This window comes from Mus caroli, unplaced genomic scaffold (assembly GCF_978045245.1).
Source record: "Mus caroli unplaced genomic scaffold, Mus_caroli_1 scaffold_15, whole genome shotgun sequence".
Classification (NCBI taxonomy): Eukaryota; Metazoa; Chordata; class Mammalia; order Rodentia; family Muridae; genus Mus; species Mus caroli.
In genome coordinates this window covers 20542822-20566660 of record NW_028227270.1, presented here as the reverse complement: position 1 = coordinate 20566660, position 23839 = coordinate 20542822, and the positions used below count along the sequence as shown (strand labels likewise).

General features: G+C 42.6%; 1 protein-coding gene across 1 annotated transcript in view; it reads right to left on the bottom strand.

Annotated features, from left to right (window-relative positions):
• Positions 1 to 5360: 5360 nt before the first annotated feature.
• The window catches only part of Slc30a5 (solute carrier family 30 member 5), a 30608-nt gene continuing 12129 nt past the window's right edge, over positions 5361 to 23839 (bottom strand). Inside the window, exons 5-16 of the mRNA XM_021179878.3 lie at positions 22871 to 22958; positions 21028 to 21115; positions 19658 to 19734; positions 18129 to 18299; positions 17208 to 17496; positions 16823 to 17031; positions 15962 to 16119; positions 14639 to 14768; positions 12417 to 12612; positions 9472 to 9698; positions 6589 to 6717; positions 5361 to 6182 (exon numbers count right to left, since the gene is read on the bottom strand). Of these exons, the coding sequence (XP_021035537.1) occupies positions 6012 to 6182; positions 6589 to 6717; positions 9472 to 9698; positions 12417 to 12612; positions 14639 to 14768; positions 15962 to 16119; positions 16823 to 17031; positions 17208 to 17496; positions 18129 to 18299; positions 19658 to 19734; positions 21028 to 21115; positions 22871 to 22958 (1933 nt within the window). The 3' untranslated portion in view covers positions 5361 to 6011. The remainder of the gene's footprint in view (positions 6183 to 6588; positions 6718 to 9471; positions 9699 to 12416; positions 12613 to 14638; positions 14769 to 15961; positions 16120 to 16822; positions 17032 to 17207; positions 17497 to 18128; positions 18300 to 19657; positions 19735 to 21027; positions 21116 to 22870; positions 22959 to 23839) is intronic.

The following is a 23839-nucleotide window of genomic DNA, read 5'->3' as shown; positions in this document are numbered from 1 at the left end:
ACCTGCCTTTTGTGGAGTGGAAGCTTTCGCATGAACCCCAGTGAAACCTGTCTCCAAGCACCTCTCTCAGTGAGTAGCCATAGTGAGTTATTAACACCCTCCCCCGCCCCTCGTTTATTTCTTACTCTAATATTGCTTGGCCCTAGCCTGGAGTAAGATTCCTTCCCATCCCCAATCACTATTGGCACACTTATTGGTCTTTTTGAAGTCACCCCATGGTGGCACTTTTAGCCACTGTGGCTTACTGTGCGTTTGCTGTTGTTACTCACATGCTTTCTTGTTTTAAACCTGCCAAGTGTCTTTGACCTTGTCTCACTTAGCTTTCTATGATTGGTAGCTTCTAGAATACAGACCCTTAGCGTGGTGACGGGGACGGCAACCACTACCATCTGCACCAACTTGTGCCTCTCGCCACTGAGGACATTTTTACTCTGAATGGTATCGTATCTCAGTTTGGCCTCTTGAAGTAACAACCCCCAGCCCCCTCTAAAATGTAGGGTGGGGTTGAGGGCAGGGTTAACTACTTCTTCAGGTGAGGTAAAACCTCGAGAAGCTAAGAGTTCAAAGTTCTCAGCTTCACTAGGCCCCTCCCACACACCCCCATCCCAAGTTACAGGGTTCCATCTTTTATTAATAAATGTCCTTACTTTAACCATTTACACCCCTCAAGCTGTTACTTTAATTTTCACTGTAATTCAACTGTCTTATAATGACTTTAGTTTTATTTTATTTTTTTCAACTTGAGCTCTGTGGCTGCTGGAAAGAAAGACCGTCTTTTAGGGCCCACTTAGATACGTTTAGACTGTGTGCATCTGGAGCTGGGCAATTTTATCACTAACTCATTGTCCTTTGTCATATTCTGGGATGCTAGAAGCTGGTTAATTTTATCATGGAGCTCATCTCTCTCCACTGTCAACTTATCCAAGATGCTAAAAACAACTTATCAGCATTATCATTTTCCCTTCCACAAATTGTCAAACGTTTCACATATAAGGTCACTAAATCCATTGCTGCTCACAATTGGAAAATCAGACGAAAAATCTCCTTAAGTTTGCAATAAAGTTCACACCATGGGCTTTCAGTACTCTGACCTCCTAGGAGAGGCTTCGGTTATGTGTTGGTGATCCGAAAAGCCTCTTCCAGATACTTTAAGAGGCTGATTGACCTAAAGCCATAGGCGCTCAGTCTCCTTCCATTCTGTGTGTACTTTATTCTTCTACCCTGTTGTCCTAGAACCACCCCACTTTTGGACCAACAAAATCTATTAGTTAGGATTCTCTAAAGTAACAGTACTTACAAGATAATCTCTCTCTCTTTAGAAAGGGGATTAGAGTGATTGGCTGTGAATGCACAGTCCAAGCATCCAGCGTTGCTTAGTCCATGAGGCTCATGTCTCAGCTGGTCTTTAGTATACACCAGAATCCTGAAGGAGCCTCTAATGCCAGTGAAGGAATGTTCTTGCCAGTGAGAGCAAGCAGGCAGAGCGAGTTTCCTTCTCCATGGCCTTTATATAGACTTCCAGGAGAAGATGTGGCCCCGATTAAAGGTGGATCTTCCCACCTTAAGTATCTGGATTAGAAGTGGGTCTCACACTTCAAATGATTACAAAAAAAAAAAAAAAAAAAAAAAAAAATCCCTCATCCAGCAGTGGTGGTGCTCACTTTTATTTTTTATTTTTTGGTTTTTTGAGACAGGGTTTCTCTGTGTAGCCCTGGCTGTCCTGGAACTCACTCTGTAGACCAGGCTGGCCTTGAACTCAGAAATCTGCCTGCCTCTGCCTCCCAAGCGCTGGGATTAAAGTTGTGCGCCACCACCGCCTGACAGTGCTCACTTTTAATCCTAGCAGAGGATTTAATCCCAAGGAGGTAGAGGCAGGTGGATCTCTGTGAGTTCAAGGCCAGCCTGGTCAACAAAATGAGTCTGGGACAGCCAGGGCTACACAGAGAAAAATAATCAACAAACCAAAAGATATTAAAAGAGGCTGATTGGCCTAAAGCCACGGGCACTCAGTCTCCCTCTGTTCTGCCTGTACCTTCTTCATCTTCAGCCCTCTATCAGCTCATCACTCTCAACCACACTAAGTCAAGTTCTTTTGCTATTTATATGCCTTTTAAGGGAAATGAGAAATTTAACATTGATATAACATTAACTTCACCTCACAATCTGCTGGAATGCTTTATGAATACAATTTGCATTAAAACAGTAAGAGACAATTATCTTTTCTCATCACTCAACATTTTTTAATTTAAAAATTTATTTATTTTTGCTGGATGGTGGCATATACCTGCCTGCCTCTGCCTCTGCCTCTGCAGGGGCAGGCAGATCTCTGAGTTTGAGGCTAGCCTGGTCTACAAGTCTACTCAGTGAGTTTCAGGATAACCAGGGCTACACAAAGAAACTCTGTCTTGAAAAAACAAACAAAATTATTTATTTTTATATCTGGATGTTTTGTTAGCACACATGTCTGTGTATCACATGTATATAGTGTTCCAAGATGCCAACTGAGGACACTGGGTCCCCTGGGACTGTACAGATGGTTGTGAGTTACCATGTGGGATGCTGGCCAGGTTCTTCGGCAGAACAGTACTTTATGTTATGATCTGATGCCCCCTCTCCCCTAACAGCTGTAGCCATTTTGTTCCATGCCCACCAGCTATTTCACATTGTTGCTGAAACAGGTCTGCCAGTCACTGACACTGAGAAGTGACTTGGTTCCAGGACATGCTGACCACGTACCCTGTTATGTTCTGTTTGAGGTTTGCTAATCTTAAGAAATTCCACAAAGCTTCATGTAGGACCCTTCACTTCAAAGGTCAATATGAACTGTTATGTTTAAAATATCTTGAGTCAGAGCTGACCATTGGACAGACCTTCCTGTACCTGTGAATGAGGTCACTGTGATTTTAGTGGCTGACACTGAAGAATGGTACCAATAAGCCAAAACCTTAGGTTTATAATACTCCTGCTTTGCTATCTCAGTGTTCTGAAATTCCTGCTCACCACCCACCCGGCCCCTCCCTTACCTTACCCAGGACCAGCCAGCCTGAAGGTTAGCTGATAATACTTTGTTTGCCTCGTAAACCAACTGCTCCCCTCCTTGGCCTTTACACGTTTGAACCTGTTTTTTCCTATAAAGTGTCTACCTAGAGCAGACCAATGTAATTAGGTTTTTCCTTTTTTTAAAAAAAAATAATAATCCTTTTTTATTTTTTAAAATTTAATTATTTATTATGTGTAAGTACACTGTAGCTGTCTTCAAACACCCAAGAAGAGGGCATCAGATCTCATTTTGGATGGGTGTGAGCCACCATGTGGTTGCTGGGATTTGAACTCAGTACCTTCGGAATAGCAGTCAGTGCTCTTAACCACTGAGCCATCTCTCCAGCCCAGGTTTTTCCTTTTTGCAGGATGTCCAGTATTAAGGTGTGTGTTCAATAAACTATTCTTGCTTAACTGAGATCAGTTTGGTTTGAGTGAACCTTAACACTTTTAGCTGTTGAAACATCTCTCTGGTTCTACCACTCAAAAATTTAATACGTGCTGAAAATTCTGGACCAAAACATGCAAAGAAAAGATTAAAAAGTACCAAAGTAACTTATAACAAAGTCTTAAATACCCTTATATACTAAAATTGGTAAGATAAAGTGATTGAAAATGATGCCATTATGATAGGAAATAGTACGTATTCTAAATCACCCCACTCATCAAAATTCATACATAATGAAAATATTCAAGGGTTTGCACTGAACAGCATCCTTTGGTGGTCATAAAACCACATGTATTTATCACAGTGGCTCTTTAGACTATACATCCAGCTAAAACTGGAAATGAAAAGTATGGTAGACAAAACTTTAGAAAGTAATTATATGCTATTTCGCTTTTATGGTGTCTGAAAAATCATGTACGAGCTTCAGTTATATCTTAAAAAACCTCCTCGGTTACTTACGGTACATGTCCCCAGAAATCAGAAAGGAGAAATCAGGTGGAGAGCGCACAGCTGAGGAGGCAAGCAACAGGATGAGAAGCCTAGGACAGTCTGTGAGGAGCCCCGGGATGCAGCCTGTGAGGAGCCCCGGATGCAGCCTGTGAGGGGCCCCGGGATGCAGCCTGTGAGGAGCCCCGGGATGCAGCTTGTGAGGAGCCCCGGGATGCAGCCTGTGAGGAGCCCAGGATGCAGCCTGTGAGGGGCCCAGGATGCAGCCTGTGAGGAGCCCCGGGATGCAGCCTGTGAGGAGCCCCGGGATGCAGCCTGTGAGGAGCCCCGGGATGCAGCCTGTGAGGAGCCCCAGGATGCAGCCTGTGAGGAGCCCCGGGATGCAGCCTGTGAGGAGCCCAGGATGCAGCCTGAGGAGCCCCGGGATGCAGCCTGTGAGGAGCCCAGGATGCAGCCTGTGAGGGGCCCAGGATGCAGCCTGTGAGGGGCTCTGGGATGCAGCCTGTGAGGAGCCCCGGGATGCAGCCTGTGAGGGGCCCCGGGATGCAGCCTGTGAGGGGCCCAGGATGCAGCCTGTGAGGGGCCCCGGGATGCAGCCTGTGAGGGGCCCCGGGATGCAGCCTGTGAGGGGCCCCGGGATGCAGCCTGTGAGGGGCTCTGGGATGCAGCCTGTGAGGAGCTCCAGGATGCAGCCTGTGAGGAGCCCCGGGATGCAGCCTGTGAGGGGCCCCGGGATGCAGCCTGTGAGGGGCCCCGGGATGCAGCCTGTGAGGGGCCCCGGGATGCAGCCTGTGAGGGGCCCCGGGATGCAGCCTGTGAGGGGCTCTGGGATGCAGCCTGTGAGGAGCCCCGGGATGCAGCCTGTGAGGGGCTCTGGGATGCAGCCTGTGAGGGGCCCCGGGATGCAGCCTGTGAAGGGCTCTGGGATGCAGCCTGTGAGGAGCTCCAGGATGCAGCCTGTGAGGAGCCCCGGGATGCAGCCTGTGAGGGGCCCCGGGATGCAGCCTGTGAGGGGCCCCGGGATGCAGCTTGTGAGGGGCTCTGGGATGCAGCCTGTGAGGGGCCCCGGGATGCAGCCTGTGAGGGGCTCTGGGATGCAGCCTGTGAGGAGCCCCGGGATGCAGCCTGTGAGGGGCTCTGGGATGCAGCCTGTGAGGAGCCCCGGGATGCAGCCTGTGAGGGGCTCTGGGATGCAGCCTGTGAGGGGCCCAGGATGCAGCCTGTGAGGGGCTCTGGGATGCAGCCTGTGAGGGGCCCAGGATGCAGCCTGTGAGGGGCTCTGGGATGCAGCCTGTGAGGGGTCCCGGGATGCAGCCTGTGAGGAGCCCTGGGCAAGAGATTCAATCTCAGAGGTGAAAGGTGACAGGGGGTAACATGATACAACTTAGTATTAGTTCTTTACTGTAATCAATTATTCATTTGCAAATACTACCAAAAATAAAAAAAATTTATTTAATGGAGTGGTTAAAATCTTGTAATACACCAAGAACTATATCATAGTTCTCTATTCTCTTTATCTCAAATCAGTGGTTGAATTTCTCCTGAATAGTTTACATTTCAAGTAGATATACAGCGTTTACTTAATGGACTTAAGTTATAATTAGAAATTAGTTTTATATACAGAAAATTCATAAATATAGAATTTTATTCTCATTTTGTCCTTCAGATATGCAAAAAATCGACTAAAAACTTCATCTGGGTCTTTGTAATAAACATGTAAATACATATTTACAGTGGGGATGCTTCCTGACTGAGAGTAAATGCACAGAAGAAATTTTGGTCTTCACCAGAATCCATCATTATGCGTCCATCCCTGAAGATGATGTGTATGGTTACATCATGTTTATTCCAATGCAAGATTCCTTTCAAGCACATAATTCAAACAGAGCGACAAACAATTTTCTTATTCAGTGAATGCTTCATTCTGCATCTCAATTTTCTTTTAAAAAAGACTCCTTAATCCAACAGTAGGGAGCTTAAAAAGTTTTTGTACAATTATGTGCAATTTTCACTCTGCTCTGACATTATCACCTCATCCGGCCTCCGCTGTTCGCTGTTCATGCCGCAGGGCTGCGTCTCACATGATGTAAGTGCCATCTTTGCAGTATTTCAGGGATTCCATCTGCTTCGTCATAGCCAGAACATCATGAAATCCAGTACTCAGGCCAGACATATGCTGAAAGTATGCCTCCTTTTCCACTTGTATGGTTAGGTTGTTTATTCCTGCATCTTTAAGGATCCCTGTAACCTGTTAAGACATTCAGAAAATTAAAGAATTTAGAATAACGTATTTAGTGCAGGTTTTCTTTTTTGAGACAGGGTCTTAAGACTGTAGGCTGTGCTGGGCAGTGGTGGCGCATGCCTTTAATCCCAGCACTTGGAAGGCAGAGGCAGGTGGATTTCTGAGTTCTAGGCCAGCCTGGTCTACAAAGTGAGTTCCGGGACAGCCAGGGCTATACAGAGAAACCCTGTCTTGAAAAAAACCAAAAACCAACCAACCAACCAAACAAAAAAAAACCCAAAAAAGACTGCAGGATGGCAATTCATACTGCTCTGAGTGCAGGGATTAAAGGCAAGCCCTGCTATGCCCAGCAAACTACTAAGCCATATGGTGTATAAAATTTTATACATGAATTATCACAAACAAGAATTACCTGCTGTACAATTCTCTGTTCCAGCACCTCAGATGTCACCTGTATATGAATTGTTCCTGCTACAATACTGGCAGAATGACGCCAAAAATGAGGGTCTCGGTATGATATTAATCCCTCAATTTTCTGTATCTGCAAAATAAGTGGGGAGGTGGTATAAGTGATTTTTATAAAGTATATGCAGATAATTTGGTCTATAAATCATTATAGTAAGGCCAGAGAAGAAAACACAGGATACAGACAGCTTGTAGTAACGTGTTTAAGACAAATAGAACATATTTCATTTATTCTGTTTCTTGAGCATATTTAATGAGCTGTAGCTTTCTTCATACTGACAAACATGCATACACACACAGTTACAGAAGTGACAGATTTAAAAGACACCCTCAGTTTTCAACACAACAGAATTGGCTAAATTATCAACTACAGGAACCTGGCTAAATAAGTGTAATATTATATTGCCACTAAAATGTATCATTTTTTCAATAGGATACTAAGAGGAAAAACCTTACCAAACAGCATTTTGTTATTTTAATTTCCAAAATATTTTTTTCTTTTATGTGTATGGATGTTTTGCCTGCATGTGTCTGTGCACTATTTGTGTGTCTGGTGTTCACAAGAGGCCGGAAGAGGGTGTTGGATCCTCTAGAACTGAGTTACATAGACTGTTATGATAGGAGCTGCCATGTGGGTGTTGGGAATCGAATGTGGGTTCCCTGAAGAACAGCCAGTGCTCTAATTGCTGAGCAACCTCTTTAAGCATTTTTATGTAGTAAAACAACTTAAAATGTGTTATAAAATTTCATCTGATTTTTCTTTTTTATATTTTGTTGTACTTCTCTGCAATGGGTTTATTTGTGATTATTATCTAAAGATCTATTTATTGTTATTTTATGTGTATGAGTATTTTTTCTTCATTTAAGTGTGTGTGTGTGTATGTATGTATGTATGTATGTATGTCTATCTTGTGTTCAGTGTTCATGAAGGTCAGAAGAGGTCACTGGATCCCCTGGAACTGGAGCTATAGACAACCAAGTTGCCATTGGGTGCTGGGAACTAAACCTGGGTCCTCTACAAGAGCACTTGTTGCTCTTAAATGCCACACCTGGTCTGTGTGAGGGGAATCCGAGGTGCTTGGTAGAAGACTCCAAGAGAAGCAGGCCAGTGTCTGTGCCCTCAGTCTACTCACACACACAGAACAGTGCACGGAATGCACTTTCATGCCCCTCCCAGGCATGGTAGAAAGAGTGAGTTTCCTGGATTTCAGATTACTCATGACCACTGGCTAGTGTTATTTGTTGATATGGCCCTAAGGAGAAACATTCGCATGTGTCTCCTAACCCCAACAGTATAAACTGTCTGATGCCTTAAATAAAGCTGCCTGTTGTGTGAGGCTTTGTTCACCTCATTCATTTTTAGGCTCCACTCTCCCACATGGTAGCACATGCCTGCAGTCCTGGGAAGCTGAGGAAGATTTGCTGCAAATCTGAAGCTATCCCAGGCTGCAGTGAGTACCAGGCCAAACAAAGTATACCTATCAAAAAAAAAAAAATCCCAGCACTTGGGAGGCAGAGACAGGTGGATTTCTGAGTTCGAGGCCAGCCTGGTCTACAGAGTGAGTTCCAGGACAGCCAGGGCTACACAGAGAAACCCTGTGAAAGGATATACTATTAGTTTTGTGTGCTAATTCTATAAGTTTATAATCACAAAACAGGAGTCTACTCATTGTTTATCGTTTACTTTGTTCCCAAGCACTTTTTCCTTTTTTATGGAACTGGAGTTAAAGACAGTTGTGAGCTGCCAGGTGTGTGCTCTTTACTACTGAGCCATCTTCCCAGCCCCTCAAGCACTTTTTCAAATAAGTTTTTTATGTGTGTCTCTGTGTGTATGTACAGAAGTTCCTTCCACCTTCTTTAAACCAGGATGTCTGGTGTGCAGCTTATAAATCAGGCTGTCCCAACCCAGAGACTGCAGGTGACGCTATCGTGCCTTCCTTCCATGTCTCCATGGGCTCTGGGGACTGAACTCAGATCCTCAGGCCTGTGAGGCAGGCACTCTACTGAGTATTGAGTCATTCCCTAGCTTCCTGTCTCTTCTCTTTGAGACAGGGTGGTGTAGCTCAGGACAGCTTTGAACTTTTTTTTTTTAAAAGATTTATTTATTTATATGTAAGTACACTGTAGCTGTCTTCAGACACTCCAGAAGAGAGAGTCAGATCTCGTTACGGATGGTTGTGAGCCACCATGTGGTTGCTGGGATTTGAACTCCGGACCTTCGGAAGAGCAGTCGGGTGCTCTTACCCACTGAGCCATCTCACCAGCCCCAGCTTTGAACTTCTGATCCTCCTCCTTCCACCTCTCAAGTGCCGGGAGCACATCTCCCATCACGCCCTGCTCACTTTTATTTTAAATAATACTGAAAAGAAACAAAAATAAAACAAAAAACCAAAGTTCTAAGCCCAATACCTGAAGTGAGGTTAGAAAGTCAGCATCTTTGTTATCAGCCTCTCCATGTCCTCAGCACCAGTCTGCGCACTGCTCCTTTCCTCTCCCTCTCCCTCCCACTCTTTCCGACTGACTCCCTCCGTTTCCAATAGCTCCAGTTGAATTAGAGCTTGTACATGTAGGCATGGACTCTACCGATCACTGCATTATGTCCTCAGCTCTAGTTATTTTCAGACAGTCTCACTAAAATTGCCTAGGCTGGCCTTAAATTCTGATCATCTTACAAAGCAATTGAGATTATAGGCTACTAAGTCTGGATCTATTTTATTTATGAAGTTAAATTGTATTTTATTAATTTATATCTTGCATACTACTTGTTAGATCAGTTCATTCAACTTTAAGTGCCGTTTTTCAAGGACAGCGTAGGTAGTGAGGAAATTACCTTTTCTAAAGCAATATGCAGTTCTTTTTCATGGTCAGGTGGTAGTCTCAGAAGTAGAACTTGACAGGCATCTTTAATCAGTGGGATCACACTGAGAAATATCAACACGGCAATAAAAAGAGAACACAGGGGATCAGCAATAAACCATCCAAACTGCTCTATAAGAACTGTGGACACAATCACGCCGATGCTGCCCAGTGTGTCTGCCAACACATGGAGAAATACACCTACAAATAAAACATGAGGGGCATGAGACATTCAAGTTGATCTGATTTAGCTCTTACCCATTCTAGCAGCATTGCTGGCTCCTATCAGTACCAGGCCCCTCTAGCAGCTGGCCCTTCACAGTGATGCAAACATGGTCGCTGTCAAGAACTCGAAAGTACAGACTGTGTAAGGATGCAGGCAACCGAGACAATGTGCTACGTTTAACACAGTAGACTTTGTCTCAGCCGGTGTCCTAAAAATCATGCTTGAAGCAAGTTTGTTTTGTTTTTCTCTCTTGCATGCATGGCCTTGCAAGAGTTCTACTACTGAGCCATGGACTGAGACTTTGAGTCAACTTTTTCTTATTTTTTTAAGAATAATTTTATTTATTGGCAGTCACAATGGCACACACCTTTAATCCCAGCACTTAGAGGACAAAGGCAATGCAGACCTCTGAGAATTCTAGGCTACCCAGAGCTGCATAGTAAGGTCCTGTCTCTAAAAATATGTGTGTACTTCAAGGCCAAATGTGCTACACAGCAAGATCTTGTCTTTAGATAGTTTAAAAAATCGAGTATTTTTAATAATCTTAGAAAGATCTTTTAGTAAATGATATAGTCAAATTTGTATTTGAAAAAAAATTTCTTTCTTTCTTCTTTCTCTTCCCCTTTTCCTTTTTTTCTTTTCCTCTTTCCTTCCTTCCTTCCTTCCTTCCTTCCTTCCTTCCTTCCTTCCTTCCTTCCTTCCTTCCTTCCTTCCTCTCTCTCTCTCTCTCTCTCTCTCTCTCTCTCTCTCTCTCTCTCTCTCTCTCTCTCTCTCTCTTTCTTGAAACAGGGTCTCTCTGTGTGGCCTTTGCTGTCCTGGACCTCACTTTGTAGAACAGGCTGGCCCCGAACTCAGAAATCCACCTGCCTCTGCCTCCTGAGTGCTAGGATTAAAGGCGTGTGCCACCACGCTCGGCTGAAAAAAAAAATTTTTCTTAAAGGTTATTATTTCTTACAAAAATTTTAAAGTAAATCAAAGTATTCTTTGGAAAAAACCTGTCTTTATTACTGTGTGTGCGTGGACCATGAGTGTGTCTGATATGCCTCAGTGCACATGTCGCAGTCAGAGCAATCTTGTGGAATTGGTCTCTGCCTCCCACCATCACATGAGCCCCTGTGACTATGGTCAGGCTTGCAGCACTGGTCGGCAGACCCTCTCCCGAGTCACTGTACAGCTCTCAGTTTTGACATTACCCAAATTACTAACATTAAACAATTGGTATAAATGACAAAAGAGTTTAATACAACCTAATTATTTTTATAATACAGCAAACATTCCCTCTTTTGTTGGTCATGAAAGTTTATTAATGTTCACTTAAGTATTTCCCTGGCAATCAAATTATTCTACTATGCATATAAAAAAAACCTATCCTTACAGCAATTGATTTAAATTTGTTTTTATGGTGCTGATAATCAAAGGCTGCATGTATGCTAGGCGACTGCTATATAACTAGATCCATCTCTAGCTCCTTCACTTTCTAAATGGCTCTTGTGGAGTGAACACAAGATCTGTCCTTCCTATTTCTTATGGTATAATACATGACCGTTGCCTACAGGCACAGTGTTGCATAGATTATGGGTCTTCAGAACTACTCATTAATGGGAACATTAGGCCCAGTGATCAATGACCGCCCTTCTCCTCTTCCTAGCTGCCATGCCATACTGAGCCTGAGTGTCATCATGTGTAAGTAGAGTCTTGAGACAACAGTGTCTCTGTGATGAACTTTCACTGAGGAGCGTCCTCAAGGCTTCCACTATGCTGCACTTTATAGAGTCCCTGCTTCCCTCTTCCTTCAGTGTTTTTTTTTTTTTTTTTTTTTTTTTTTTGGTTTTTTCGAGACAGGGTTTCTCTGTATAGCCCGGGCTGTCCTGGAACTCACTTTGTAGACCAGGCTGGCCTCGAACTCAGAAATCCGCCTGCCTCTGCCTCCCGAGTGCTGGGATTAAAGGCGTGCGCCACCACGCCCGGCTCCTTCAGTGTTAAGAGCCTTGGGCATACTAGGCAAGTACTGTTCACTGAGCTACAATCTTAGGCATCTTTTAAAAAAATCATGAGTACCAAAATGTTGGAACAGGGTGACCCGAGTTTCTTTAAAACATGGAACTGTTCTTGGAATGTGTTTTCATGCTCCTCCAAGGTGTAGTGGATAGGAGTGAGTTTACTTCAGATTAATCATTCCTGCTTGCTGCTATTATTCAACTAAATGTTTAAACTATCCTTTATATGCCTCTATGGTAAACCATGTTTTCCCACGTGCAGCTTGTCACTGTGATTGTATACAGCCTTTCCTTTTTTAAATATTTATTTTTATTTGATGTCATTGGTGTTTTGCCTGCATGTATGTTATGTGAAGGTGTCAGAGCACTGGAGCTGGAAGTTACAGACAGGTGTGAGCGCCATGTGGGTGCTGGGAATTGAACCCAGGTCCTCTGCAAGGGTAACCACAGGGCTCTCAGCCACTGAGCCATCTCTCCAGCTTCCATGTGGTCTTTCTTAACCCCCCAATTGGCTGATGCTCCAAACAGAGTTGATCACTGCGTGAGACTTTAGTATGCCTCATTACTAGCTCCATTTCCCCAGGTCCCACGGCCTCCAGAGCACTGACAGCACAAGGCCAATATTTAATGGAAACAAGCGAGCACCTCAGCTCAGGAGCCAGCTGAAAGGCAGCACAGTACTCCCCAAGGACTCACCCCTCATGTTCGCATTCATGCCTCCACCCGTGAAGCCGTGGCTGTGACCGTGATCATGGCCGTGTCCATGTGCATGGTGTGAATGGCCGTGATCAGAGTGGCAGTTTCCTTGAGAAGCGCCATGGCCATGGCTGTGGGCGTGGCTGAAGGCACAGATACCAATAAGGTTTACTATCAGCCCTCCGACGGAAACTGGCTAGCAAAAAGGAGAAAAGCAAAGCTTTAATTTTAAAGCTTAGAAAAAAAGGTGCTATTTAGAAGTTATTACATAGCTATATGTTTTTCTACTGTGACTTTAAAAACTATTCATAGTAAACTTCACTAAATTACCCAAATAAGTCTATAATGCTGAAAATGCGAATTGTAAAGTATTTTGGAAGGAACATTCTAACTTTCAGATACCAGAAAAAAATGGTACAAGGATTTGAACTTAAGTGATATAGAATGGCAAATCCTGGCTGGGCATGGCGATACATGCCTTTAATCCCAGCATCCAGGAAGCAGAGGCAGGTGGGTCTCTGTGAATTCCAGCGCTACCTAGTGAGACCCTGCTCAAAACAGACAGACAGGCACATCCTTGGTCCAACTGTACAACTTAACCAAATCTCCAAATTACTTTTAATTTGAGAATTAATTGTTTATTTTCCTACTATAGGTCAGTACTAGAGGGCTGGAGAGATGGCTCAGTCATTAAAAGCACTGGCCAGCTCTTCCAGAGGACCTAGGTTTAATTGCCACAATCTAAATGGTGGCTCACAACCATTTATAACTCCAGTTCCAGGGGACCCCATGCCCTCTCAGCCTCCGTGGCACTAGGTATGTTATGTTGTGTATATACACATGCAGGCAAAATGCCTTACACATACTTAAAAACCCAAGTGCCAGCATAAAAGACTTAATGATACACAACTCGGGGTCTTAAAGATACATCTTAGTGTGGAAGAATGACTGACTAAACAGCAACCTCAAGACAGGGCTGCTAAAAGGAGATACAGCAGGGATACTGACAGGAAGCACCTGGGAAGCTGTGGGGATGGGAGAGAAGAGTGACTGTTAGGGCAAGTTTCCCATCAGAACAAACACAAGCAAACCTCCAAGGGCTCATAAGGGCAGAGTGAAGGAAATGACACCCACAGGGCTGGGGACAGGAACAACTAAAGGTTGTTATAATACTTATATAACCTACTGTGGGAGGGAAGCCTGTACAGTTTTATATTCTTCTCTGATTTTATCTTTAACAATGTACAAATGCCCTCAGTTATTTAAAAATATAACTTTGAAAATAATTAAGTCATAAAGGAACCTGTATGTTTTATAAGATATAATATAACCTTATATTTGTCTAAGATCTTTGAGAAAAGGATTAATTTCTTTTTCTTTCTTTTTTAGTTTTCTCGAGACAGGGTTTCTCTGTGTAGCCCTGGCTTTCCCGGAACTCACTCTGTAGACCAGGCTGGCCTCGAACTCAGAAATCCGCCTGCCTCTGCCTCCCAAGTGCTGGGACTAAAGGTGTGCGCCACCACGCCCAGCAAGGATTAATTTCTAAGAGTCTGCAGTAACAATGTAAATATTGTAGTCTTTGTTTATTGTTGAGCATAAGTTTTAAGATCTCACTGTGTGCCTGAAGCTATGGATGGTACACATTGCCACATCTGCAGTGTTAGTTCTACATCCACACACCTGTGTTAAAGTACAAGTCAGGCCTAGAGACTAAGAGCAGCAGTAATGGAATAGACCCACTGCAACAATGCAATGCACCAAAAAAGCCAGAGTTCTTCTGACCATCTCCAAAGTGCTGGGATTAAAGGTATGTATGCAATCACTTAAAACCTCAAATTTAGAGCTGGGCGTGGTGGTGCACGCCTTTAGTCCCAGCACTTGGGAGGCAGAGGCAGGCGGATTTCTGAGTTCGAGGCCAGCCTGGTCTACAAAGTGAGTTCCAGGACAGCCAGGGCTATACAGAGAAACCCTGTCTCAAAAAAAACCAAACCCCCCCCCCAAAACCTCAAATTTATTTAATGGAGTTTTCATTTAATAGACCATGATAAAATAGTTACCAAAACCACAGAAAGTGAAACAGTACATAAAGGAGACAGTGCACTAAGAATGAAGTTATGCTGATGTAAACAAAATTAAAACTCTACTCTATCATAACTAGCTAACCTTGTTAAGGAAAAGCCGTGCAAGTAGGTGGAAGCTTAAACAGGAGAAGGAAGACTTACTGTCAGCATGTTTGTGTCTAGTTCCGGAGGATCGATCAGTCTAGCCACCGATTCCATAAATACAAAAAACGCTATCACGATCAGAAAAAGCCCATTAATAAAGCCAGAGAGAATCTCTATTCGGCCATACCTAAAAACACATAGTATTTTTTAGAAAAGAAAAGACAAATATTTTAAAAATATAAACATTATAAACGTATAATAAAAAGTGAGGAAACAAGCCCAGCTTTTTATACTAAGTAAATACTGTAAAATTATCAAAATTTAAAATGCTAATAATAGTAATATTAAAAATAGTATTAAACATTGTAAAATTTTATATATACAAAATCCTTATTTATGCCCTTCTTACAATAAGCCTTACCTAACTTTTTAGCAACTGTTTCTCTCTAAACCTCTAATATGTACTGTATCTTTCAGGGCACACAGATTTTTGTCTGTACCAAAACTATTTGTATATTTGGTTCATTCACCTTTCAAAATATAAACAATTAGGTCTGGAGAGATGGGCCAGAAGTTATGAGCGATTGTTGTTTTGCAGGGCACCTATGGACTCAAGGATCTGATGGCCTCTTCTGGCCTCTGTGGGCACTTGGCATGCATATGGTATACACACACACACACACACACACACACACACACACACACACACAGAGTGCAGCTAAACACTCAACATACAAAACAAAACAGAAGCCACACAAGATTTCCAAAATATAAACAATCAATTACGGGTGGATTTATTAGAGTACATCTTACTATAATTATTATAACATTTATTGAATTACTGACAATAATGGGAGGATGTTTTCATATATACTCACTTCAAATTTTGAATACTTTTAACAAGGATAATAGCTATGGATATTTCATGACCCCAAAGAAACATGGTGAACAAAAATGCACACATTTTTGGTGGTAATTTTTTCTTTTTGCCTTTTTTTTTTAATTTTATTTCATTTATATGAGTACACTGTAGCTGTCTTCAGACACACCAGAAGAGTGCATCAGATCCCATTACAGATGGTTGTGAGCCACCCTGTGGTTGCTGGGAGTTGAACTCAGGACCTCTGGAAGAGCAGTCAGTGCTCTTAACCACTGAGCCATCTCTCCAGCCCCCTTCTTTTTGCCTCTTAACAGATGTGTTAGGAAGAATAATCCTGAGCTATTGCCATTTAGTATTAATCAAGTGTGTAGCTCATATTCCCTATCAACTTCAACTGAAGCGAAGATTTGAAATTATCTGTATTGGAAGTACTACAGTTCTGTTTCTGAAGATGGACTCTGCACTGGAATAAAGAAACGGTGCCCTGATAGCATACCTACCCATAGGAGAAAATCCGGGTGGCTTTCCAGCGGCTCATCAGGGCAGCAAACAGTCCCATGACCAAAGCCGAGCAGTCAAAGAGCATGTGAAATCCGTCTGAGATCAGGCCCAGACTGTTGGTTAGCACGCCATAGAACAACTCCACAAAGGTAAAAAGCTGAAAAGAAAAGAGGGTTAACAGATTATGGGAGGAGCACATCACTGCAGAGTATTAGATTTTAATCATAACAATTTTTTTTTAAGATTTATTTATTTTTATTATATGTAAGTACACTGCAGCTGTCTTCAGACACTCCAGAAGAGGGCGCCAGATCTCGTTACAGATGGTTGTGAGCCACCATGTGGTTCCTGGGATTTGAACCTCGGACCTTCGGAAGAGCAGTTGGGTGCTCTTACCCACTGAGCCATCTCACCAGCCCCTAATCATAACAATTTAACCTCTACCCAAACCTTCTTTGAAGATGTGCTTAAAACTTTAATGCTGGAAACTGTATTTCATATAGATTTTAAGTAAGCAAGCTAGCCAGATATAGGCATTTTACACACTAAAAGGCAGTTGTTTGATTTGTATGTCTGTAGAAATCAACAGAAGAGGCTCTAAAATGTCAGCATCAGTGGTATATATTGACATCCTATTACGAGGTAGCTCTGCCTCTTACAAGCTACTACTGTAGTAGTGATTTAACACAGAATTTCTACAATACTATAAAGATTGTTTGCCTTGTTTGAATAGGATCATTGTTACCAATTAGAGAAAAATGTAAACTTAGCAGAAACTTCCAAAGTAATAAAATTACACATCCTCTCAAAATAAAAACACCGTGCTTTAAAAATATTGCACTGATATTTAAAAATCTTACCAGATTCAAGCACAAGAAGTAAAAGATCTGCCTGGAGTCGCTCTCCTCAAGAATCTGTTTTAGTGAGTCCTTAATAAACCTAGGCACCGACGGAGAGCTGTGCTGAAAAGCGTCACCCATGAAGTGATAGAGTGGTGCTCCTTCAGGAGAATATCCAATAAGGGTACCTTTCTGTCCTCTCTTAGAGGGAGATGATAGGATGTTGGCCGCTACAAAGAGAAAAGAGAGAATAGTATGCATGTTTTGAACGTTTAAGCCATCAACACGGTCACTTTCTAAATTGAGTACTAAATTGTAAGTGCTCAACAATTTCTAAACTGAAGACTTAAACATCAGAAACAATAAAAGTAGATTAATGAAAATAAAAATTCAGGCAAATGCTTACACAAAATGAAGAACACAGCGCTCACTACCACTCCTCCAGACAGGACGTGCTCTGTGCTCTCCTGGTGTGCTGCTCTGTTCATAGCCCGGAGTTGGTCTGTTATTGGGTGTGTCCAGAAATTTCCAAACAGGAGGGCACTAATAAAAATGGGAAAGGACCCATAGCGGGCACATTTGGACACGTCCATTTTGACTGAACAAACAGAATCCATATAGAAATCCAGGATCATGACAAAAAAGATGACTGTGGTGAAAGGCATGATGAGAGAGAACCAAGACTCAACCTTACTCTAGAAGAGAAAAACACAAACACCACAACCCACAATCAGTGTTCTACGGAGACAAAGCTCATCAGCGTATACACAAACAGAAATACTCAGGCTCAGTATGAGTCACAAAATGCCAGCATGTAAGAGTCACAAAATAGTGGTATATTTTCCCAGGGTTCTCCAGGGTATTAGCAACAAATCCCCACTGTTGCTGAATTTTATAAATAATAAGTAGCCAAAATCTCTGAGTTTAAGATTAACTGAGTTTTCTTCACAGGTGCCTTTGGACCATAAGAATGTGAAACCTGAAATGCAAATGTAAGAGTATTTGACTTACACTTTTATAAACAATTAAAATTAACTCCAATGGGGTGGGGGGAAACTAAAGAAAAAGCAAGGATAATTTAAGCCATTGTCAGTCTTAGATTAAAAAAAATTGGAACTAAGCCAAGTGGTGGTGGCGGCACATGCCTTTAGTCCTAGCACTTGGGAGGCAGAGGTTGGGGCCACCCTGGTCTATGGAGCAAATTACAGGACAGCCAAGGCTGTACACAGAGAAACCCTGTCCCACAAAGCCAGAAAAAAAATTCTAAATAGAAATTTCTTTCCAATAGTAACTCACTTTACTTGTTACCAACAACTCTCAGCCTTACCTCAGTCGTCACAGAAAGAACAATCACCCACGGGCACAGGAGAAACACAGAAACAAGCTGGGATAAGGCCTGAAGGCGCTTAGCTCCACCAACATCTATAGAGAGCTTTCTGGAAGCCGTATGAAAACCAACTTTACAACATAAAGCCAGCACCAGCAAGAGCACTCCACCCTATGAGTGAAACGACAAAAGTCTCATTAAAACCACACATACCGTCATGTTCATCTCCCTACAGATTTACGTTATTTAAAAATTCTGAGACGAGCCTCACTATGCAGCCACAGCTGGCTTAGAACTTGCTGTGAAGCCCAGGGTGACCTCAAACTCAAGAGATCTGTCTGCCTTTCTCTGCTTCCTAATATGGAGGACTGAATCAAGGACCCTGTACATGCTAGGCAGGCACTCTACCCACTGGTCTACATTCCTTGCACTGTGTGTGTGTGTGTATAAAATGAGTCTTTGCATGTGTGAGCACAAGTGTAAGTGCACACACTGGAGGCCAGAAGAGGCCAGAGACCTCCTGTAACCGGAGTTACCGATGGTTTTCAGGTGCTGGGAACAGGTCCTTTGTAAGACCAGTAAGCACTCTTAACCACTGAGCCATAGCTTCAGCCGCCAATGTTCAATTCTTGAATATGTATCTGAAGCAATGGAACTATTTCCCCAGCCCCCTTCCCATACCCTCAATTATTTAATTATGTAAATGACAGGCAGCATTTTGTATTTAGTAGAAACCTTAGCATCATAACTTTATAGTGCTAAGGATCTGTGCTGGTCCTTTGCCCAGGATAGGCAAACACTCCTATCACTGAGCTATACACTCTGTACTTGGTAGGGCTGAGAAACAATTATACTCTGATAAATTTTCATGTTTTAAAAGTGTTATGTGAGCTGGGCGTGGTGGCACACACCTTTAATTCCAGCACTTGGAAGGCAGAGGCAGGTGGATTTCGGAGTTTGAGGTCAGCCTGGTCTACAAAGTGAGTTCCAGGACAGCCAGGGCTACACAGAGAAACCCTGTCTCGAAAAACCAAAAAAAAAAAAAAAGTATTATGTGCACGATGTTTTGCCTACGTGTATGTCTGTATACCACCTGCATGCCTGGTGCACTGGTTCCCCTGGGACTGGAGTGACAGATGGTTGTGAGCTGCCATGTGGGTGCAGGGGATCAAACAAGTCCTGTGGAGAACAGCAAGAGCTCTTAACGGCTGAGCCATCTCTTCAGCCCTGAGATAAGTTAGTTTAAATATAGTTTTTGGACAGTATTGATGATGTAGCCCAGGCTAGCCTGGAATTAGCGATCCTCTTGTCTCCTCAGTGCTAGGAGTAACAGCATGTGCTAGGTATAAACGAGATTTAGGAATTATAGACTCCACTGTGATGCAGGCTTAGAGGTAAAGGTAGGAGGACCATCTATCACTGGCTACGCATCAGGTTCTCGCCAGCCTGGCTACACGAGGTCCTGTTCCTCACTCCCAAGTTACAGCTGCTGTGACCTTCCAATCACATTTGCAACAAAACGAACGTACCTTGTGATCTGCCACCCCTAAGAAGGCAATGGCTGTATAGAGCATGTGAGTCAGAGCACTATCGTGATGTCCTTCCGCTGAGGAAACTCGAGTAAAGGAGAATACTTCAAGTCCCAACCCCCAAAGCCAAGTTCCATGGAAATTCTGCTACTTTGTTTTGTTTTGAAGACAAATTAGTCTGGGTATGGCAAATTCAACTATCCTTAGTAACATATTACTCTTGAAATCAAAACAATTTAATTCTAAAAATATAATTTGGGGCTGGAGAGATGGCTCAGTGGTTAAGAGCACTGACTGCTCTACCAGAGGTCCAGAGTTCAATTCCCAGCAACCACATGGTGGCTCATAGCCATCTGTAATGAGATCTGATGCCCTCTTCTGGTGTATCTGAAGACAGCTACAATGTACTTATATATAATAAATAAATCTTTAAAAAAAATAAAAAATAAAAAAAAATAAAAATATAATTTATAAGTTGGAATGGTCTATAGTTCTTTCATTTTTTTTGTCCTTTTCCCCCTGTTGGCTTTTGAGCCAGAGCCTTAAAACACAGCCAAAACGACTCTTGAACTCTAGACTGGCCTCCCATGCAATGGGCTATAAGAGTATACTAGGAGGCCTGGCTTCTATGAGTACTGTTGTCTCCACCTATGACAGCGCTTGAGGTGGTGAAAACATTTGGTTCTTAGCCTACAGGATACACGTGCAGGCACAGCATCTCCTTGGTCTAGTCATGTCCCACAGAACCTAGGCTGCATCTTCAGTCTTGGACTTGCCGTCTTTACAGAGCAGACCACACAGGCCCCAGCAAATTGAGCAGCCAACAGGAGGGTGTGTCCAGAGTACATGGATCAGAAGCAACCTGGAGCTCATCTCAGTATAACAAAGTAAACTTATACAGTAAACTGCTATCAGCTTACTGATAAACTTCAGGATGCTAAGTATCAGTATTCAGAAGGAAACTGGTCCTCTGAGGACTGCAGAATAGACAAAGGTGCACGACTGGGAAAAATCAGGGTGGTCACGGAGTAGAGTACAAATACTTGACTACAAGTTGAGTTCATGGGGGTAGCCCAAGCTGGCAAGAGTACTTAGGTAAAAACTAGGACAAGGGATTTAAATGTTTTGTTGTCTTCTAGCATCAGAACATTCTAAAATATGAGCACTGTAGAGGACAGTGAGTATATTCTAAATATTCAACTTGGAATGAATTTACTCTTTATCTGAATCATGATTAAGTATGTTAACATGAATCTATGGAAGTGACGCTTGTGTCTGTTGAGTTAAATTTCTTTCCACCATTTCTCATTCAGCCAGCTTCTATTTTTCTCCTAGACTTTAGGGAACTCCAGTGTGGTGCAAAAGGATACGGTGTTCAGCCATCTTTGCCATGAGATCATCATTGTCGAAAAGCAGTAAACAGATCACAGCAATAATGAAAAAAGCAGCCCCTCTTGTCTGGAAGAGAAGAGAGAATCGACGTTGTGCTCTGTAACTGCAAAGGTTAAGTCCTAGCATAACACACAAACCCAGCAAAGTGGTTTTCCCTTTTCTTTTTCAACAGGACCTCATTAGGTAGCCTAGGCTGGCCTTGCATTGACAATCCAGAGTGCTAGGAGCACAGGCATGTTACCACCAAGCATGGCTTGAGAGGGGCATAAAAACAAAACCAAACAAAAAACCAAAAAACCAAAACAAAACAAAAAAAACCAAACCAAACAAAAAAACCCATATCAATATTAAATGAAAAATGACAGCTAACATTATCATGTTCATATAGGTTTGTAGTATAACAAATAGTAAGCCACAGAGATAAATTCTTCAGATTATTTTAAGAGCAGTTAAGACATATAATGTTAGCAATGTATTTCCTTCTAAATGTGAGTAGGCATATTAATATCAACAAAGCATTAGGGGTTATAGAGATAAGCATCTTAATTTTGGCTGAAAAGCCCTCTGTAGCTAAGAAACAATCAATAACTGGTAGAACTGTATTGTATTTGGTAACATTAGGAAACAGAGAATAGTCTAGCTTGTCTTTCTCTAGGGAACTAGGTCCCTGAAGCCATGCTGAGAATATTAAGTCATTCCTAAGACAGCGAACTGTGTATGTGTGTTGCAGATGTGTATGTGTGCAAGCATGAGGAAGCCAGAGGAAGACACCTGGTAATTTCTATTGCCCTCCACTTTTTTTTTTTAATTTTGTTTTTTAACTATGTGTATGTGTGTGTATTGTACATGTACATGTATGACAGAGATCAGAAGAGGATGTCAGATCCCCAGGAGTTTGAGTTACATGCAGTTGTGACCCACCCACAGGGGTTGCTGGAAACTAAACTCAAGTCCTCTTGACTACCGAGCAATCTTCGTTCCTCCACCCTTCCTTTTGAGATAGGGTCTCAGTCAACCAGAAGTTGGCTGTTTGCAGTAGGCAGGCTCACCAGCCCGCCCCAGAAGCTGCCTCTCTCTATCACACAACGCTGGAGGTAGGCACACACATCCAGGCCTGGTTTCTCCATGGGTGCTGGGACCTGAGCTCAGGCCCTCCTGCCTTCACAGCAAGCGCTCTTACTCACTGGGCCATACCTCCAGTGCCCTGATAAACTTCTTAAGTTCTTATCCCTATTCCCAGCAGGGATAGGATTTGGACAAAGAAAGTTACAGAGAAAATGCATAAGCTTAGATTATATAAATATTCTAGAATGTTAGGTATAAAAACCTCATATATCCTTATTATAATTTGATATTTGTGAATTTACAAGTATTTCCTACGTAATATTTATGCTTACCTGTACTATTTCATATATTTATATGTAATATCATGCATACTTTGCAATGGAACGATAATACTCTGAGTAAATAAAAATTTCAAATGAAAACAGCAAACTAGTCTATTCATTATATGATAATCATTACACCTGATAAAGTCGTAGTGTGGTGGGCACGTGACAAAAGGCAATAGCTAATAGCACTGGTTATACCAATATCAACTTAAGTTTCCTTTGCAAAAAACTGGGTGGAAAAAAACATCTTTGTACTAATTTTACAACATCCTATGACTCTATAATCATGTGAAGATGAAATGAAAATAGAAAAATGTTTTTGTAAGACAAATGTTAAGCTAGCATGAATCTCTTCATCATCACGAATGGTTATGAATAGTGTTTAGTGCCTGGCTTTCACTTGCTCTGTAACAACGGTGGAAAAGCCTACCTTTGCTGGTCCTCCTCCAGAGCTAGTGAACAGAACACTGAGCAGAGAGATTACGACAATGTCACTGTGCTCAAACAGCAGCAAGGTCCTAGGAAAATAAAAGACATTCAGGAAATGTATCTGACCTTCCTCAGGAAGATGGATCCAGTTAAGAGTATGAGGAAAGCAAACCCCTTAGTTTCACAAAACCTGAGAAAAATAAATAAGGATAATTCCTTGGAGAACATTTTGGTATTGGCTGCCTTAGAAAGAATGAGGCTAGGAATACCTGAAAAGAACAATCTTCAATCTTAGAATTTATTATTAAAAAATAAATCATATTTTGAAATGTTTTTAATCACCTTTTTGATAAAAAACCAAAACCGGTATTTACTGTGTCACAGTTTGTCAGGGAGGACAGAGGGAACTTTCAGGAATCAGTTTTCTCCAGGATGTTAGGCCTGCATAACACGTGCCTTTCCTCTCTGAGCCATCCTGCTGGCCTAGAATTCTGTGAGAGTATACATGTGATGTGCACAAATGTGCAAGGGTGCACAAAGGCTAGAGGTTGACCTTGTGTGTGTGTGTGTGTGTGTGTGTGTGTGTGTGTGTGTGTGTGTGATCTGAGGCAGGGTTTCTCGGTGTAGTCTGGCCTCCGAGTGCTGGGATTAAAGGCATGTATCAGTACCGCCCAGCCAACTACACTATTTTTTAATTGCTCTCCAAATAATTTTTTAAAACAGGGCCTCTCACTTAACCTAGAGCTTTCTTTTTCAGCTAGCCTGGCTGTAGTAAGTCCCAGGAATGCCTGTCCTGAGCTCCCCAGCATGGGCTTGTAGGCTGCCAGGCTTGACTTTGCTGCAGGTGTCTCAGCAAACTCAGGTGCCCATAGCTCTGCAGCAAGCATTTCCTTACTAAGCCAAGGCCCCAGTCCTTTAGATTTCTCGTGGGTATTAGCAAAGACTTTGTTAGTTTGTTGCTGGGGCTGGA